Consider the following 20,329-nt stretch of genomic DNA (forward strand, 5'->3'; position numbering starts at 1 on the left):
TGGGTTAATTAATAAGTAAAAAGTGATTTTATTAAATACAGAAAATAGGATTTAAGTGGTTCCAAGTAGTAACAGACAGAACAAAGTGAATTACCAAGCAAAATAAAATAGAACATGCAAGTCTCTGTCTAAAAAAACTGAATACAGATAAAACCTCACCCTCGGAGGAATTCCAGTCAGCTTCCTTTTACAGACTAGTCTCCTTCTAGTCTGGGTCCAGCAATCACTCACTGCCCCCCGTACTCCCATAGTTACTGTCCTTTGTTCCAGTTTCTTTCAGGTATCCTTGGGGTGGAGAGGCTCTCTTGAGCCAGCTGAAGACAAAATGGAGGGGTCTCCCATGGGCTTAAATACACTTTCTGTTGTGGACACCCCTCCCTCCCCCTGTGTAGAATCTAGCTACAAAATGGAGTTTTGGAGTCACATGGGCAAGTCACGTGTCCATGCATGACTGTTTTTACAGGCAGCAGCCATCGCCCATATGCTATCTTGAATGTCTCCAGGAAGACTTCTTATGTGGATTGGAGCCTTCCAAGATGCATTGTGCGTTAAGTGCTTCTTGACTGGGCACTTAGCTTGCAAATTCCTTTCTAAAGAAGCTGACCAAATGCCTTACTAAGGTTATTGAAAATCAAACAAGTATACAGCCAATATTCATAACTTTGAATACAACAATGACACATGTATACAAATAGGATGAATAAATTCAGTAGATCATAACCTTTACAGAGATATGTTACATGGCATATGTAGCATAAAATATATTCCAGTAATGTCAGATATACATTCATAAGCATATTTCCATAAAGCCTTATGGGGTGCACCGTCACAGTGGTAGCTCCTCAGGGGATGAGTGTAAAGTCAATGGGGTTTGTGCTCAGAATTCATTTAAGTGGGGTTTTTAAAAGGTGCACATGTGGACTTTCTAGGATCTAAAGTGTTTTTTGTTTTCTTAAATAAAAAAGACACGTTGTAGAAACTGCAGAGGCCTATGTTCTGCCAGTCTGGGTCACTGGATGAATAGCATGGTTTAACTCTCTAATTTGAGTGAGTAGGGTGTGAGGTTGCTTTGATCCACATCCAAATTACATTTAAATGGTTCCTTGTTCTTTTTAAGACTTTTTCAAATGCTTCTGATTCTTCGACTGACAGACTGATAGACTCTGCACCTGGAATAGAAATGCTACAACTGGGTAAGACTGACATGAAGCCACCACTTTTTCTTCCTTCCTCTTTTCCCCTATATACTCAAATACCCAGCAGGTGGTATACAGCAGCATTAATACTTTCCATTTGTATAATGCCTCTTGTGTAAGACTTTTAAAGTGCTTTATAATTCTGAATTTGGTAAGAGGAATACCTCTATAAAATCTAGAACACCACAGGATGAACTCTTGCTTTCGTTCCTGCTTCCTTCCATTGCTACTGCCAGATATTTTTGTTGCAGGCATTTCAGCATTAAGTGTTACAGCCTTCTCTTATGATGTGCATCATTCCTGATGGCTGTGCCATTAGTGTAAAGTGTTCCTGGAAATCTTCCTAAACGGTATTATGTAATATATGATGGACTTGAAATAGAAAAGCAATAGTCTTATGGAGCAGTTTCTATTCAGACAAGTCACTTCCTTTGTTGAAGTGGCAGCTGAAAAAGACAGACAATGCTCTAGTGTAATACCTAAAATCTTTTAAGTAAGTTTACATGTTGGCTTAACGTATCTAAACTAAAATGCATTCATTTTTTGTGAGGGTTTTATAAATATGAACTTCTGAGACTCACTCCCCTCTCGCAACTACTAATGGCTGGTATTTTTTCATAGATAAGAAAATATCTTGTGGCGCTAGAGTTGGTCTCAGTAAAGAGACAGTACCTACTACTTGCAGGACTGTGCCTTGCCTGAGGTAAAATTCTTGTGGTTGTCTTATATCCTCCCCTCACCACCACCTCTCCCCGCCCCCCACCCCCAAATCAGCATCCTGTACACTCCTCCAGAATGTAGGTGTCTGCCCACATTTGTTGCCTAATATCTTCTTCTTTTTTTAAAATATCCATTTATATATAGTAGTGCTTGGCTCTTTCCAAATGCAAAGTATTACCAGGCACTCCGCTGAACTGCAGTACTGTTTCTTATCAGTGTATTAAACTCTCTTAAATTTGTACAGCTCAATGCTAAGTAGTAATGAAACTAGTCCAAAAGGAAAGATTTGGGTAATAAGTATGTAAAGAAATCTGTGAAGCTGGCTTGCACATTTTTCCTCCTAAAGATGAACTCACTGCTGGCATCAAAAACTTCAGGTGGGAGGGAAATTGCACACACAAAATAGACCTAGGGAGGGTGAGACAGAGCCTGGGGAAGAGCTGGGGAGGCAGAGCAAAGATGTATGGGGGAACCTTGCGAAGGCCAGAGGATGTGTTTGGGATGATTGGGTGGAGAAGTGGGATCTGGTAGTGTGAAGAGAGAGGGAAAGTTATGATTTGTGTCCATTCTTGAGCTTGTGGGGACAAAGGAATCGGGAATTTTAAAGGGGCAAATAAAAGGGGGATGTCTGGGGACAAAAGATTGGAGGCTTTCAAGGAACAAAAATGTAGGAGTTTTGGGAGAAGAGTATGGAATTTGCAGGGATGGCGATAGGAAGAATTTGCAGGGGTGTGGAATAGTATCTTGTTTGAGAGAGGTTTTAATTACAAAAAACTTGTTTCGGAGTAGCAGCTGTGTTAGTCTGTATCAGCAAAAAGAGAAGGAGTACTTGTGGCACCTTAGAGACTAACCAATTTATTTGAGCATAAGCTTTTGTGAGCTACAGCTCACTTCCTTGATGTAAATTATCCAAGATATAATAAAGGATGGGGGTCCCCTGGTTTTGCATGAGGTGTTCTGTTTAGATGACACTACTGGAACAGTCTTGATGCAGTTTTCTCCAAGGTGTTAGAGACGGCAATAATTGGAAGGAAATGGGCCAGGATACTGTGTAATACTGCTGTTTGCCTCCTACCCCAAAACCAGATTGGATAGTGTCCTCGCTGTATTCCTATATAAGATGATGCTCGTTCTATGGTATTGATCCCCCTGTTACACTATAGTGTCCCTGTGAGTTGTTCTTACTGTGGGAGTAGGCCCCAAGCCAGTACCGAAGCCAATGACATCTATGCTCAAATGGATTGAGAGTTTTCTGAATTGGCTCAGGATTTTTATTACAATGGGCTTCTCTCAGCTAGTGGTGCTCAACTCTTTCAGCTGCATGACCTGTATCCTGGTCATGGTATTTAGTGCTAAAGAGGGAATTGTGCTGCTTTTAAGATGGTTTACAATAGGAAGTTTAGCCCTTCCCACTCCAGGGCTAGAGTGAGACTCCTACAGCTCCTGGCCCTCAGCCCTCTTATCGGGCCAGCTGTGGCCTGCTTGGGGCGTGGCCACAGCTGTGGCTGCTTCCCCCAATCAGCCTAACTTTTCCCAGCTGCAACCCTCTCCAGGGCTGCTTTTACTATTGGCTCCTCCAGGCAGCCTTCTCCCAGGGCTGTTTTAACCCCTTCAGGGCTGAACCGGGGTGACCACCCCGCTACAATCGGCATGAAAACCTTTAATGGTAAAGAGGAAAATTCCTAAGGCGGCTATTGTGAATGTGGGGTGCGGGTGGAGACTCCACCAATTATGTGAAAAGAGCTCTCTTCTGTGAGGTGTCAGCTGTATGGCATACTTGTAACTATATCCCCCAAAATACCTCAGTGGCATATTGGAACATTGCTTTGGGTAGTTGACGTTCAGCTACACTATAATAGGGTTTAATGAAAGAAGCATATGAGAAAATTAAAGGTACAGGGCTATCTGAAGAAGTAGGAAACACTATTTTGGGAGGGGAGGGGGGAGGCATGGCAAAGGAGAAAACATGATCTGACAGAGCTCACAGTTCCTGGAGCATCTGGTTTAGCCTGCAGCGTGTGCATGTAATTGAGCTTAAAATGGTATGTTGTAAATGGTCTATTTAGTCAGTGTGCATGTCTTAGTCATCATAAGAGAGAGTTCTTGGATCTCTCTATCAAGTAGTGGTTTGACCTGATTTTTCCACCTGACTGAAAGGCATTCAGAACATCCATATATCCTTATGAAGCTTAAGTCTCTGCCGTCAACAGTGCATGTATTTACAAAAATGTTCTGAGATGTAATTTGACTCAAGAAGGTTTAGGTTTTAGTGGTTAATAGTGTAATAGCTCCTTTTAACAGAAACCTCTGCAACACAAGGATGAGTAGCAAACAGCATACCAAATCCATTCCAGAAGGCTCTTTGCCACGGAGATTGCCTGGTCAGGAGAACATGTCAGGAGCCACCACTTCAGATGCTGGCAAGCTGGTGAGGAGGCCTCACTGTACTGTGGAAGAGGTGAGTCCAGATACAGTCAGCTTTTGAAATAGGGTCCACTCATTTTTGTTGTCACTTCTGAGTTTATATAATGGGGAGACCTCTGAGTATTGAGATGGCAAGATGTGAAATTGGATACAGTGAAAATTGGTTTTTTGAAGCAGCATGATAGTCTTGAGCTGAGAAAGTGCCTTGCAGTGAGACTTAAAGCTCAATCTATTTGGATGATCAAAAAACATGATAGAGAGGTGATTTCAGAGTAGAAGTATCTTTATGGGGGAAAACGCTAACTACTAAAAGGTTCTTCAGTGGAGAAAAGCATAACAGGAACCAATGGCTGGAAAACGAAGCCAAAGTCAAATTAGAACTAATTCAGAAATATTTTAAGTCAAGGTGATTAACTATGGGAACAAACTACCATGGAAAGTTGAGGATTCTCTATCTCTTAATGTCTTCAGATCCAGTCTGGATGCCTTTTTGGAAGATGCTTTTGCCAAACAAGTTATTGGGCTTAATGCAGGGGTAACTGGGTAAAACTTAATGGGCTGTGATGTATGGGAGGTCAGACTAGATCTGATGGTCCCTTCTGGCATTAGACACTATGAAAAGTGTTGAGGGATGTGATCGTTCCCCTCTATTCGACATTGGTGAGGTCTCATCTGGAGTACTGTGTCCAGTTTTGGGCCCCACACTACAAGAAGGATGTGGAAAAATTGTAGAGAGTCCAGCGAAGGGCAACAAAAATGATTAGGGGTCTGGAACACATGAGTTATGAGGAGAGGCTGAGGGAACTGGGATTGTTTAGTCTGCAGAAGAGAAGAATGAGGGGGGATTTGATAGCTGCTTTCAACTACCTGAGAGGTGGTTCCAGAGAGGATGGTTCTAGACTCTTCTCAGTGGTAGAAGAGGACAGGACAAGGAGTAATGGTCTCAAGTTGCAGTGGGGGAGGTTTAGGTTGGATATTAGGAAAAACTTTTTCACTAGGAGGGTGGTGAAACACTGGAATGCGTAACCTAGGGAGGTGGTAGAATCTCCTTCCTTAGAAGTTTTTAAGGTCAGGCTTGACAAAGCCCTGGCTGGGATGATTTAATTGGGGATTGGTCCTGCTTTTGAGCAGGGTGTTGGACTAGATGACCTCCTGAGGTCCCTTCCAACCCTGATATTCTATGGAAAGTGGTGTTTTTGGTGGGGTGGGAGCTCACCAATAGTGGATTCCACTTTCTCTCAACTCTAGTGAACGTGGCAGTTCCACAACTGGAAATGGTAATAAGGGGGTAGATATTTGTTTATCATTGACTTACCTTCATCTGAATGTGATAGACAGTAGAAAGCTGCTGAAAACTGGGATAAGGATGAAAATTATACTCCATGCTATAATGAGCATGAGCCAATTTTCAACTTAGCAGCTTTGGCCATGTGAGTCCTGCGTAAATAGGACTAAAGATAAACTTCACACACTGTAACAACTGTGTAGTATGCATTAAATTTAATTACAAACTTCACTTTTTCTTGATTTTCCCTCTTAGGGTGTACAAAGAGAAGAGAGAGAAAAGTACAAACTACTATTGGAACTAGTAAAGGAAAAATATCCTAGAAACTGCTCCACTCCCAAAGCTGTAAACCATTGCAAGTAATTTCACGTTGTATTCCAGCCTTTTTACTAGTAACAGTGACTTCTCTTGAGAGGCAAGGAGGGACATCAAGTCACTCTTTTAATGGGCACTCTGGTGGTGGTTGTTGGCAACATTGGATCAATTTGTTGCAATCCACAGAACTCTGTTGATATGATCCAGGACAGATGCTTTGGAACAGACCTTTAAACCTTTTGAAATGCATGCAGTTGTGTATACTAAAGTTATCTGTGGCCTTTTATTTAACCCCCCCCCCGAATATTTAGCAGAAGTGTACAAAAGATGAAGAATCACAAGTTGTTGTGGGTCTTTCTTCTCCTCCTACCTCCTTTCTGCTTCCTATGTTGTTTCTGCACTAGGAAACTTCCTGCCCCTTTCTGAGCACAAGTGCCTCCAGGGATGTAATTTCTACAACGAAATCCTATATTAAGTGCTATATGACAGTGTAGTTGGATTTGGGGACTTATTTTCCCTTCCACTGAATGCTTTTTATGACTCTTATGCTGCTGATGTGGAATAGACATATGCTGTGAAGGAGCTAATGTTTTGTCTTAACACAGCCTGTTCTGAGGCCTAACTATAGTTTAATGAGTACGTGATCTCTTCCGACTTCATAAGAAATTGTCAGTTTATAGTTTTACAATTTTTCAATCTGTGGTAAGGCCAAAAGACCATGGCAATCATGCATACATACAGAGCTGAAATTCTTGAAGGTGACCTGCAAAGGAAGGAAAACTTGTTTGTGCCTCTGTGTTGTATGAAGACCTTGAGAGGTTTATAAAGAGAGGTTCCTTTTCTCAACAGAAACTCAGGTTTTGTCTGCCTGCTTTTGTGGAATGCTGAGGCTGTCTGGGAGCTAAGGATTTGTCTAAACACAAGCTGTACCATTTAACTGTACTAGTATAGTTAAGTGGTACAGCTTAAGTGGCACATTTCCTAGTGTGGACACGTTTTATAAAGGTATAAATGAGCTTAGACAAGTACAGCTGCTTTCCCTTATGAGAGGGGAAATAAGCTATACCAGTCTAAGTACACTTTATACCCTCAAACTGCATCCACCCTAGGACATGATACAATTTTAACTGGATTAGTAAAAAAATCAAGGAGTACCTTAATGCTCTAGAACTCAGACAACTCTAAGATCACAACAACAAGTCCAAACTTCCTTCTTTCGCTGCCCGGAGAAATGAATATGTATATTGTACAGACAACTGCAGATTAAAAGAAAATAATTGTTTGATTACTTCTGATGTATTTAAATGATACTCCACTATATCATTTGAAATACTGTTTTCGGTACTTAATTCTTGTTCTCTGGACCTCTTTTAACTTCACCAAATGACCAGGCCATTGAAGATGGTCAGAAGTCGTCGTCGTCTTCTTTTTTTCAAATGAGACCATTAGCTTAGGGTATGTCTACACTTAAACCACTACAACGGCACATCTGCAGTGCTTGCAGCATAGATACTATCTACACTGATGGGAGAAGTCCTCCCATCAGTGTAAGCAAGTCACCTCCCTGTTGACCTACCACTGTCTACACTGGGGTTAGGTCAGCATAGCAATCTCTCTCGGGGTGGGGGTGGATTTTTTTTCACACCCCGAGAGATGTGTTTGTGCTGATTTAAGTTCCCAATGTCGATCAGCCCTTAGAAAGAAGAGTTAAAGGACCCAGTCAAGGTTTATGCAGGGCATAACGAAAACATCTTGTCATACAAAATGAAACAGAATGGCTACTCAATAAAATTAATACTAAGCCTGTTTAAAAGAGATACTATTTCATATACTATGTAAATAGCCTGTAGAATTTGCTGTCTAACAAAATCAAATTCTGTGCACACACGCCCCCCCCCCCACAAAAAAATTAAAAAGTAGACATTCATTTTGGCGTAGTGAAAGGTAATTATGCATCAGGATGTAAACGTTGCACAATTAACTAGTTGCTTTTCTACTGTGTGTGTGTGTGTAAGCATTGCTGGAGCAGGAATATTTCCATTAATGCATCAATAGGCCAATTCTAGGTTACCAAATTCTGTTGCTTTAACAGTGATCGCTTCTAGCATTTGGTACCACATGGTTGTGTAGGAGCTAAATCCATTACTTTAGTGGATTTGCATACGGTGGTGATAGATAGGATATGTATGGGCTCCTTTGAAAGAAATTCTGACACTTTTCTACTTTTTTTCTAAATCTTGCTGTACCAAAGTTCTCAAGGTTGCCTCAAGGAGCCAATGAAGACTGGTGGCCACGTGGAAGAAAGATATGGAGTGAGAGTGCCTCCATTTGTGACACCAAGGAATGGTAAGTGCGGATAGACATCAAGTCGGGCTTATTCTACTCAGCGAGTCTTTTAAATGAATGAGAGTTAAGTTTGTAATAGTGAAGTTGCAAAGGTTGAGACTGGTACCTTAATTGTGCCTTTCTGCATGTATTAAGTCTAATTACACCAGACTTGTATATATGCAATGCATTAGCCTTTAATAGTCCCATCATGTCATATATAAATGCATGTAAAAATATGGAAGCATCCATGTTAGAAAGTTGTTACAATTCTGTTTGCTATTACTATAAAAGCTGTTACTTCTGTTTATCTGTCTTCCTGTACAGAACAGCTTGTCTAACAAGTTGAAAGACATAATACTTAACTTTAAGGCCATTGTACTATGCGGGGGTTGGCCAATTAAAATTGTCGCCTTAGGAGGGGTCGGTGGGATGTTGCCCAGGCTGTACTCAGTAAGGGTGGTGAAATGCTGACCTCCAGTGAGGAGATCGTCGAGAGATGGAAGGAGCACTTTGAGAAACTCCTCAACCTGATGGAACAAGATTAGTACTGGCAGTTGGGTCCTGAAGATTATCCATCAGGGATACTCCATACAGTTTCTTTCCTCCTTTTCTCACAAACCCTGTTTCCAGTCGTCGTCCTGGGACCACTCACTAATTGATTTTTCATCAGGAGGTGACAGTGCATCCCACCTCAGTACTAAGAGCGGGGTTCTACTCCCCATATTTCCTAATTCTCCAAAAAGATGGTGGGTGGAGACCCATCCTGGACTTTCAACAACTCAACATCTTTATCAGCTGAAATTCAGGATGATTATTTCGCAAGGGATGTGGTTCGCGTCTCTCGTCATGAAGGACATATATTTACATGTGGATGTTCACCCATCCCACAAGAAGTTCCTGTGTTTCATGGTGGGAGAGGAACACTACCAGTTTTGGATCCTCCCCATTGGACTCACTACAGCACCCAGAGTATTCAGAAAAGTTTTCTTTGAGGTGGCAGCCCAGGTGAGGCACCAGGGCTACATGGTGTTCCCATACCTGGTAGGCCGATCTTGTCAGGAAGTCATGTCAGTGGCTGGATCTCTTCAGTAACTTCTTGCTATCGTAGGCATTTTGTATAAATGAAGAAAAGTCCGTTTTGTCACCCACAAGGACAACGAGATTTATAGGAGTACAGCTGAACTTAGTCTCTGCAAGAGCATTTCTCCCTGCAGATGGATTTCGTGTGATGAGCAACCTGATTTCCCACATCATCCATGAAGTATGGGGCACCAATGTGTCTCACTGTCAGGCCATGTGGGTGCATGTACCTATGTGATGCCATTCACCAGACTCTGCTTGTGTCTGCAAACTTGTCTCCACTAGATTAGCAGCCAAACTGGGACTGCATCGACTCCAAATGACTGTTCCTGCCAGAGTTCTCACCTCCCTCTCCTGGTGAGGACTTTTTCAGCCCTCCCATATCAGGATTGTTTCTGAGTTCCACATAAATCAGACAATATGCTTGCTTGTATTTTTCCTGAAACCCCTCGCTTATTCTGAAGACAAGAGACTTCACTCCCTTGATATCAGGTGTGCTCTGGCATTCTACCTGCAAAGAACCAAACCCATTAGAAAATCTGACTCTTTATTGCCATAGCAGAGCGATCGTGTGGGTAAGCCATATCCTCCCAGAGGATTTCTAAAGTGGGTTTTGAGATGCATCTTAGAATGCTACAAAATATGGGGGAAAAAAAAATTCCTGTTCGGGGGGCATTACAGCTCCCTCCACACGAGCACAAGCTGCCTCCACAGCATCCCTATCAGATGTTCCTCTGCAGGTCCCTTGCAGGGCACCAACTTAGAGTTCTGTCCACATGTTCATGACATGCTACTCTCTAGTCCAAGCAGTAACTGCAGATGCAGCTGTAGGAATGGCAGTTCTACAGGCATCTCTGCTGCCACCTTCCTTGCACCCTTTTCTAGTCTGAACACTGTTTACCAGTCGCCCATGTGTGGAATATACATGGGGACCAGCACTCTAAGAAGAAATGGCGGTTACTTACTGTAACTGGAGGCTCTTTAAGATGTGTGGTCTCTATCCGTATTCTACCACCTACCCTCCATCCTCTCAGCTATGGATCTGGTTCGATTTCGGTAAGAAGAGAAACTGGAGAGGTGTTGACCCACACTGCCTTTTATGCCCTCGGTCGGGAGCATGAGGGGAGCTACAGACACCAGTTTGAAGAATTTCTGGACTCTGGTGCATGCATACTCACATGTGGTCCCTATCTGCATTCCACACCTCAAAAAACCTTCAGTTACAGTGAGTAACCTCCATTTCTCTGGGTATGATCTTCAACAAGCTTATCTGTTAGCTCTGCAACTTTATGTTGGTGATTGGCTAATCAGAAAGTCATTTACAGTATAACTGGCAAATCTAGTTTTGAACCTAATTAGTTGATTTTTGTTTTCAATTCATACTTTCTCCTCCTCCTTCCATACAGGTATCAGAGGTGCTGAAACTTGGGGCCCACTCTGGTCTCGGAGAAGTGATGTGAGCAGGTACAAAATCTCTCCTAATTACGTTCATCCATGTTCAGCTTCCTGTGTTTGGCTTCCAACTTCCTGGTATTTTTATGTTAATATCTGTGAGTGGGGGGGAATAAAAGTTCATGTGCATCACCTGCAGATACTGAGGAGAAACCTCTTTGGAGGGACTTAGTAAATTATGGAACACAGCCAAGTAATGGGCATCTTGTGCAGGATGGGCCACACTATCATACTGACGAGACACAACTGCATCATAGTCTTGGAGGGAGGGGAATTAAAGTGGGACATTTGGATAGCAGGGTAAGGGACAGTTGTAGCTCTAGAAAGTGAGGAAAGCAGTGCCCAGCTAGCAGTCAAGGCTTTTAGTACTAGGGAAGGAATGTCTCTCTTGTATGAGTAGGGTTAGAGACGTATGTAAATAGCTGTTTGGGAGGAGGAAGCATAAACTCTCACTGGTTCCCACTCTGATCTACAGAAATCCTATTGCATGGTATTAGATATTACCTCACCCACCTTGTCTGTCTTTTATTGGACCAACTTCTGCTAGTGAGAGACACAAGCATTCGAGACGCACGGAGTTCTGGGAAAGGTGGTACTTGCATTACAGCTAAATGCAAGATGGAACAGATTGCTTAGCATAAGGTAGAGTGGCCTGTTAACACCTCTGCAGTCATTGGACAAAGGGTCGGGGCTAGCAGGTAACAGGTTGTTGTCGTAATAAGCCATAAATCCAGTGTTCGGGCCATGATTTTTAGTGTCTAGCAGAATTATGAATTTAAGCTCCCAGGCTCGTTTTTTGAAAGTGTTGTGCGCGGGCTTCCTTTGAGGATGAGGACTGCTAGGTCAGATATAGAGTGATCACTTTATGAAAAGTGTTCACCCACAGGTGATCGGTGGTTATTGTCTTTTTTTATAATTTTCATGTGTGACTTCCGCCACAACTTCAACATCCACCACCTGCTCTTTAAACTCTTTCTGGAGTGCTTCCATACTAATAGCAACTTCTTGGACACCACAATCAGCTTCAACAATGGAACCTTACAGACCACGATACGCAAGAAATACATGGATCGCCACCTCTACCTTCGTAGATCCAGTAACCACCCCAAACACACCCAGAAATCTGTTACCTACAGCCAGGCACTCAGGTACCACAGAATATGCTCTGAGGAGAAAGTCTGGAATATACACCTTAACTCAATCAAAACCGCCTTCACCAAACAAGGACACTCCAGCAGAGAAGTAGATTGCATCATGGAACTGGACACCAGTTTATTCTGAGAGAACCTGCTTCAACACAGATATAAAACCTCCTCTGACCGCAGATCCCTAGTTGTCACCTACTGTCCCCCATTGGAACGAGTATGCAATATCCTCAGAATACAACCTAGACTCAATGGGAACCTCATCCTGAAAGATCTTTTCTGAATCTCCACTTCTGGCCTTCAAACAACCCCTGAGCTTCTCCAAGCTCATAATCGGAAGCAAGCTCCCCACAGACCAACACACCCCAACCCACCAGGGCAACACCAGACCTTGACAGAAACAGACGCAAAACCTACGGACATCTCCACTGCTACAATGATGAACACCTCCCACAGCACACCTTGGATCCTACACAGGCCTATCATAATGTGGCATACCTAATCTAATGCATTAAATGCCCCAATAACAATGTGGATGAAAGCAGACAAATCACTATGCTCTTGAATGAACTCACGCAGGAAATTTTATAAAGGACAAAAACATCCTATTACCTGTGGCTGAAGATAACCGCCATACTGGATCAAACCAGTGGTCCATCTAGCCCAGTATCCTGTCTTCTGAAGCATGTGGCATTGGCCACTGTCTGAAGGAATGAATAGAACAGCCAATCATTTGAGTGATCCATCCTCTGTCGCATCCACTCCCAGCTCCTGGCAGAGAGAGGCTGGGAACATTCAGAGCATGCTGTTGCATCCCTGACAATCCTGGCTAATAGTTGTTGATGGACCTATCCTCCAGGAACTTTATCTAGTTCTTTTTTAACCCTGTTACAGTTTTGGCCTTCACAACATCCCCTGGCAATAAGTTCCACAGGTTGACTGTGCGTTGTGTAAAGAAGTACTTCCGTTTGTTTTAAACCTGCTGCCTATTAATTTCACTGGGTGACCCCCTAGTTCTTGTTATGTAAAGGGGTAAATAACATTTCCTTATTCACTTTCTTCATACCAGTTGAGATTTTATAGACCTCCATCATATTCCCTCTTAGTGATCACCTTTCCAAGTTTAAAAAACTGGGACTTCTCATCTTTCCTCATATGGAAGGTGTTCCATATCCCTAATCATTTTTGTAGCCCTTTTCGGAATCTTTTCCAGTTCTAATATAGATCTTTTTTTTTCTCTCTCTCTCTGAGATGGGGCAGCCAGATCTGCATGCAGTATTCAAGATGTGAGCGTACCATGGATTTTTATAAAGGCATTATGATATTTTCTGTTTTATCTATCCTTTTTTCTAATGGTTCCTAACATTGTTAGCTTTTTTGATTGCTACTGCACATTGAACAGATGTTTTTAGAGAACTATCCACAATGACTCCAAGAGCCTTTTTGAGTGGTAACAGCTAATTTAGACCATTTTGTACATATAGTTGGGATTTTCCATTGTGTATTGGCATTTATTGACATTTGAATGTCACCTGCCATTTTGTTTCCAACTCACCCAGTTTTGTGCGATCCTTTTGTAATACTTCGCAGTCTGCTTTTGAGTAATATTGTATAAATTCCAGATAGTTGTCTACAATTTTTGCCACTTTGCTGTTTACCCCCTTTTCGAGATCACTTATAAATATGTTGAACAGCGCTGGTCCCAGTACAGATCACTGGGGGGACACCACTATTCACTTTCCATTCTGAAAAATTGACCATTTATTCCTGCCCTTTATTTTCTGTCTTTTATCCAGTTAATGATCTAAGGGTATGTCTACACTACAAAATTAGGTCAAATTTATAGAAGTCAGTTTTTTTAGAAATAGGTTTTATATATTCGAGTGTGTGTCCTCCCACAGAAAATGCTCTAAGTGCATTAAGTGAATTAACTCGGCGGAGCGCTTCCACAGTACCGAGGCAAGCGTCGACTTCCAGAGTGGTGCTCTGTGGGTAGCTATCCCACAGTTCCCGCAGTCTCCGCTGCCCATTGGAATTCTGGGTTGAGATCCCAATGCCTGATGGGGCTAAAACATTGCTGCCGGTGGTTCTGGGTACATATCGTCAGGCCCCCATTCCCTCGCTCCATGAAAGCAAGGGCAGACAATCGTTTCGTGCCTTTTTTCCTGAGTTACCTGTGCAGACGCCATACCATGGCAAGCATGGAGTCCGCTCAGGTAACCGTCACCGTATGTCTCCTGGGTGCTGGCAGATGTGGTACTGCATTGCTACACAGTAGCAGCAACCCCTTGCCTTGTGGCAGCAGATGGTACAATATGACTGGTAGCAGTCATCGTCATGTCCGAGGTGCTCCTGGCCACGTTGGCCAGGAGCGCCTGGGCAGACATGGGCGCAGGGTCTAAATTTGGAGTGACTTGACCAGGTCATTCTCTTTAATCCTGCAGTCAGTCCTATTGAACCATCTTATGGTGAGCAGGCAGGCGATACAGATTGCTAGCAGTCCTATTGCATCATCTTCTGCCAGGCAGCCATGAGATGTGGATGGCATGCTGTCCTTCTGCACCGTCTGCTGCCAGCCAAAGATGTAAAAGATAGATGGAGTGTATCAAAACAAGAAATAGACCAGATTTGTTTTGTACTCATTTGCTTCCCCCCTCCCCTGTCTAGGGGACTCATTCCTCTGGGTCACACTGCAGTCACTCACAGGGAAGGTGCAGCGAAGTAAATCTAGCCATGTATCAATCAGAGGCCAGACTAACCACCTTGTTCCAATAAGAACAATAACTTAGGTGCACCATTTCTTATTGGAACCCTCCGTGAAGTCCTGCCTGAAATACTCCTTTGATTTTAACTCCCTGAAGCCAACCCTGTAAGCCGTGTCGTCAGTCACCCCTCCCTCCGTCAGAGCAACGGCAGACGATCGTTCCGTGCCTTTTTTCTGAGCGGACGCCATACAAAGGCAAGCATGGAGGCCGCTCAGCTCACTTTGGCAATTAGGAGCACATTAAATACCACACGCATTATCCAGTAGTATATGCAGCACCAGAACCTGGCAGAGCGATACTGGGCGAGTAGGTGACGTCAGTGCGGTCACGTGAGTGATCAGGACATGGACACAGATTTCTCTGAAAGCATGGCCCTGCCAATGCATGCATCATGGTGCTAATGGGGCAGGTTCATGCTGTGGAACGCCGATTCTGGGCTCGGGAAACAAGCACAGACTGGTGGGACTGCATAGTGTTGCAGGTCTGGGACGATTCCCAGTGGCTGCGAAACTTTCGCATGCATAAGGGCGCTTTCATGGAACTTTGTGACTTGCTTTCCCCTGCCCTGAAGCGCATGAATACCAAGATGAGAGTAGCCCTCACAGTTGAGAAGCGAGTGGCGATAGCCCTGTGGAAGCTTGCAACGCCAGACAGCTACCGGTCAGTTGGGAATCAATTAGAAGTGGGCAAATCTACTGTGGGGGCTGCTGTGATGCAAGTAGCCCACGCAATCAAAGATCTGCTGATATCAAGGGTAGTGACCCTGGGAAATGTGCAGGTCATAGTGGATGGCTTTGCTGCAATGGGATTCCCTAACTGTGGTGGGGCCATAGACGGAACCCATATCCCTATCTTGGCACCGGAGCACCAAGCCGGCGAGTACATAAACCGCAAAGGGTACTTTTCGATAGTGCTGCAAGCTCTGGTGGATCACAAGGGACGTTTCACCAACATCACCGTGGGATGGCCAGGAAAGGTACATGACGCTCGCATCTTCAGGAACTCTGGACTGTTTCAAAAGCTGCAGGAAGGGACTTTATTCCCAGACCAGAAAATAACTGTTGGGGATGTTGAAATGCCTATAGTTATCCTTGGGGACCCAGCCTACCCCTTAATGCCATGGCTCATGAAGCCATACACAGGCAGCCTGGACGGTAGTCAGGAGCTGTTCAACTACAGGCTGAGCAAGTGCAGAATGGTGGTAGAATGTGCATTTGGACGTTTAAAGGTGCGCTGGCGCAGTTTACTGACTCGCTTAGACCTCAGCGAAACCAATATTGCCACTTATTACTGCTTGCTGTGTGCTCCACAATATCTGTGAGAGTAAGGGGGAGACATTTATGGCAGGGTGGGAGGTTGAGGCAAATCGCCTGGCTGCTGGTTACGCGCAGCCAGACACCAGGGCGGTTAGAAGAGCACAGGAGGGCGTGGTACGCATCAGAGAAGCTTTGAAAACCAGTTTCATGACTGGCCAGGCTACGGTGTGAAAGTTCTTTGTTTCTCCTTGATGAAACCCCCCACTCCTTGGTTCACTCTGCTTCCCTGTAAGCTAACCACCCTCCCCCCTCCCTTCGATCACCGCTTGCAGAGGCAATAAAGTCATTGTTGCTTCACATTCATGCATTCTTTATTCATTCATCACACAAATAGGGGGATGACTACCAAGGTAGCCCAGGAGGGGGGTAGTGGAGGAGGGAGGGAAAATGTCACACAGCACTTTAAAAGTTTACAACTTTAAAATTTATTGAATGCCAGCCTTCTGTTTTTTGGGCAGTCCTCTGTGGCGGAGTGGCTGGTTGGCCGGAGGCCCCCCACCACATTCTTGGGTGTCTGGGTGTGGAGGCTATGGAACTTGGGGAGGAGGGCGGTCGGTTACAGAGGGCTGTAGTGGCAGTCTGTGCTCCAGCTGCCTTTGCTGCAGCTCAACCATACACTGGAGCATACTGGTTTGATCCTCCAGCAGCCTCAGCATTGAATCCTGCCTCCTCTCATCACGCTGCCGCCACATTTCAGCTTCAGCCCTGTCTTCAGCACCCACTTACTCTCTTCAGCCACCTCACCTCCCGGTCATTTTGTGCTTTCCTGCACTCTGACATTTGCCTCCACGCATTCGTCTGTGCTCTGTCAGTGTGGGAGGACAGCATGAGCTCAGAGAACATTTCATCACGAGTGCGTTTTTTTTTTTTTTCTTTCTAATCTTCACTAGCCTCTGGGAAGGAGAAGATCCTGTGATCATTGAAACACATGCAGCTGGTGGAGAAAAAAAAAGGGACAGCGGTATTTAAAAAAACACATTTTATAAAACAGTGGCTACACTCTTTCAGGGTAAACCTTGCTGTTAACATTACATACATAGCACATGTGCTTTCGTTACAAGGTCGCATTTTGCCTCCCCCCACCGCGTGGCTACCCCCTCAACCCTCCCCCCTCCCCGTGGCTAACAGCGGGGAACATTTCTGTTCAGCCGCAGGCAAACAGCCCAGCAGGAATGCACCCTATTTCAACCAGGTGACCATGAATAATATCTCACTCTCCTGAGGATAACACAGAGAGATAAAGAACGATGTTGTTTGAACGCAAGCAAACATGTACAACAAAGCATTGCAGTGTAATGATTCCTGAGTACATGTTACTGGCCTGGAGTGGTAAAGTGTCCTACCATGAAGGACGCAATAAGGCTGCCCTCCACAGAAACCTTTGCAAAGGCTTTGGGAGTACATCCAGGAGAGCCGCGAATGCCAGGGCAAAGTAATCCTTTCACATGCTTGCTTTTAAACCATGTATAGTATTTTAAAAGGTACACTCACCAGAGGTCCCTTCTCCGCCTGCCGGGTCCAGGAGGCAGCCTTGGGTGGGTTTGGGGGGTACGGGCTCCAGGTCCAGGGTGAGAAACAGTTCCTGGCTGTCGGGGAAAACCGGTTTCTCTGCTTGCTTGCTGTGAGCTATCTACATCATCATCTTCTTCATCCCCAAAACCTGCTTCCGTGTTGCCTCCATCTCCATTGAAGGAGTCAAACAACACAGCTGGGGTAGCGGTGGCTGAACCCCCCTAAAATGGCATGCAGCTCATCATAGAAGTGGCATGTTTGGGGCTCTGACCCGGAGCGGCCGTTCGCCCCTCCGGTTTTCTGGTAGGCTTGCCTCAGCTCCTTAAGTTTCATGCGGCACTGCTTCGGATCCTGTTATGGCCTCTGTCCTTCATGCCCTGGGAGATTTTGACAAAGGTTTTAGCATTTCGAAAACTGGAACGGAGTTCTGATAGCACGGATTCCTCTCCCCATACAGCGATCAGATCCCGTACCTCCCTTCAGTCCATGCTGGAGCTCTTTTGCGATTCTGAGACTCCATCATGGTCACCTCTGCTGATGAGCTCTGCATGGTCACTTGCAGCTTGCCACGCTGGCTAAACAGGAAATGAGATTCAAAAGTTCGCAGTTCTTTTCCTGTCTACCTGGCCAGTGCATCTGAGTTGAGAGTGCTGTCCAGAGCAGTCACAATGGAGCACTCTGGGATAGCTCCCGGAGGCCAATACCGTCTGATTGTGTCCACAGTACCCCAAATTCGACCCAGCAAGGCTGATTTAAGTGCTAATCCACTTGTCAGGGTGGAGTACAGAAATCGATTTTAAGAGCCCTTTAAGTCGAAATAAAGGGCTTCATCGTGTGGACGGGTGCAGGTTTACATCGATTTAACGCTGCTAAATTCGACCTAAAGTCCTAGTGTAGACCAGGGCTATGAGAGGATCTTCCCCCTTTTCCTATGACTGCTTACTTTGCTTAAGAGCTTTGGTGAGGGACCTTGTCAAAGGCCTTCTGAAAGTCCAATTCACTGTATACACTGGATCACTCTCTTTTCCATATGTTTGACCCCCTCAAAGAATTCTAGTAGATTGGTGAGGCATGATTTCCCTTTACAAAGCCATATTGACTCTTCCCCAACGCATTGTGTTCATCTATGTGTCTGATAATTCTGTTTTACTATAGTTTCAACCAATTTGCCTGGTACAGAAGTTAGGCTTACCAGCTGGTAATTGCCAGGGATCGCCTCTGGAACTGTTTTAAAAAAATTGGCATCATAATAGCTAGACTCCAGTCATTTGGTGCAGAATGAGATTTAAGTGACTGATTACATATCACAGTTTAGTAGTTCTGCAATTTTACAAAGTAAGGTATTTCCAGCAGAGAGAGGGGGAAGTATTATTACCATTATACAAGACACTGATGAGACCTCATCTGGAATACTTTGTGCAACTTTGGTCTCCCTTGTTTAAAAAAAGATTAATTCAAACTGGAACAGGTGCAGAGAAGGTCTACGAGGATCAGAAGAATGCAGAACTTACCTTATTAGAGGAGACATAAGGAGCTTGGCTTGTTTAATCTAATCAAAAGAAAACTGAGTAGAGATATGATTGCTCTCTAAAAATACATCCGAGGGATAAATACCAGGGAAGGAGAGGAGTTATTTAAGTTAAGGGCCAATGTCGGTACAAGAACAAATGGATATAAACTGGCTATCCAAAAAAGGTTATGCTTGAAATGAGACCAGTTTCTGACCATCAGAGGAGTGAAGTTCTGGAACAGCCTTCAAAGGAGAGCAGTCGGGGGGGGAAAAATCCCAACTGGTTTCAAGACTGAGCTTGATAAGTTTATGCAGGGAATGGTATGATGGGACTGCCTACAATGGCATGTGGACCATCTGCGACTGCTAGTAGTACATATCTTCAATGAGACACTAGATGGGAATGGCTCTGAATTACTATAGAGAATTCTTGCCCAGCTGTCTGACTGGTGGGTCTCACCCACATGCTTGGGGTCTAACTGATTGCCGTATCTGAGGTCAGAAAGGAATTTTTCCCCAGGTCAGATTGGCAGAAACCTTGGGGAGGGGGGAGGTGCCTTCTTCTAGAGTGAGGGTTGACCTGCTGGTTTGAACTTGAGTAAATGGTGGATTCTCTGTAACTTGCAGTCTTTAAATCATGATTTGAGGACTTCAGTAATTCGGCGAGAGGCTATGAGCATATTTCAGGAGTAGATGGGTGAGGTTCTGCGGCCTGCAATATGCAGGAGGTCAGACTAGATCAAGATGGTCCCTTCTGGCCTTAGTCTATGAATCTGAGTGGCTGTTTAAATAGAAGTCTTCTGTTTGTACACCTTGTGCTATAAAAGTACAAAGCTGTACTTTCTATAAAACATCTGGGGTACCTAACCTGGATATTTACTGTCTTATCACACTAGATTGAATTTGTCTTCTAATGTACAGTGGGTTTAGGATCCAATACAAGTCTTATTATCTATGGTTCCCTTTTTTAAAAAAAGAGAGAGACTTGGATCAAAAAGAAACACGAGAACTTTTTCGTTTTGGAGCATTTATATTGATAGAAGTAAAACCTGTCCATCTATAATTCCTTGCACAGTAACATGCTGCACTTCGGATGCTGTATGGTTTTCAAGGGTAAGCGTCTTCTGGTAAGGATAGCAGCTCCCCTTGCAATCGTATAAGAGTCAAGTGAACTTACTCTATCCACCCACCTTAAGACCATGTCTGCACTACAGTGGCACAAGTCTGATGCTGTGGCTGTGCTGCGTTAGCACTGTACTGTTAGATGCTTCCTACTTTGAC

The 20,329-nt window shown here is 44.2% G+C and overlaps 1 protein-coding gene across 3 annotated transcripts in view; it reads left to right on the forward strand.

Annotated features, from left to right (window-relative positions):
* SENP2 (SUMO specific peptidase 2) overlaps window positions 1–20,329 on the forward strand; it is a 50,831-nt gene that overhangs the window by 20,245 nt on the left and 10,257 nt on the right. For all 3 annotated transcript variants that reach the window (XM_084638482.1, XM_084638483.1, XM_084638481.1), the window contains exons 4-9: window positions 1,118–1,193; window positions 1,818–1,899; window positions 4,218–4,374; window positions 5,881–5,984; window positions 8,192–8,286; window positions 10,755–10,812. In XM_084638482.1, the coding sequence (XP_084494608.1) occupies window positions 1,118–1,193; window positions 1,818–1,899; window positions 4,218–4,374; window positions 5,881–5,984; window positions 8,192–8,286; window positions 10,755–10,812 (572 nt within the window). The remainder of the gene's footprint in view (window positions 1–1,117; window positions 1,194–1,817; window positions 1,900–4,217; window positions 4,375–5,880; window positions 5,985–8,191; window positions 8,287–10,754; window positions 10,813–20,329) is intronic.

Source organism: Lepidochelys olivacea (assembly GCF_965140295.1).
Source record: "Lepidochelys olivacea isolate rLepOli2 genome assembly, chromosome: 9".
Taxonomy (NCBI): Eukaryota; Metazoa; Chordata; order Testudines; family Cheloniidae; genus Lepidochelys; species Lepidochelys olivacea.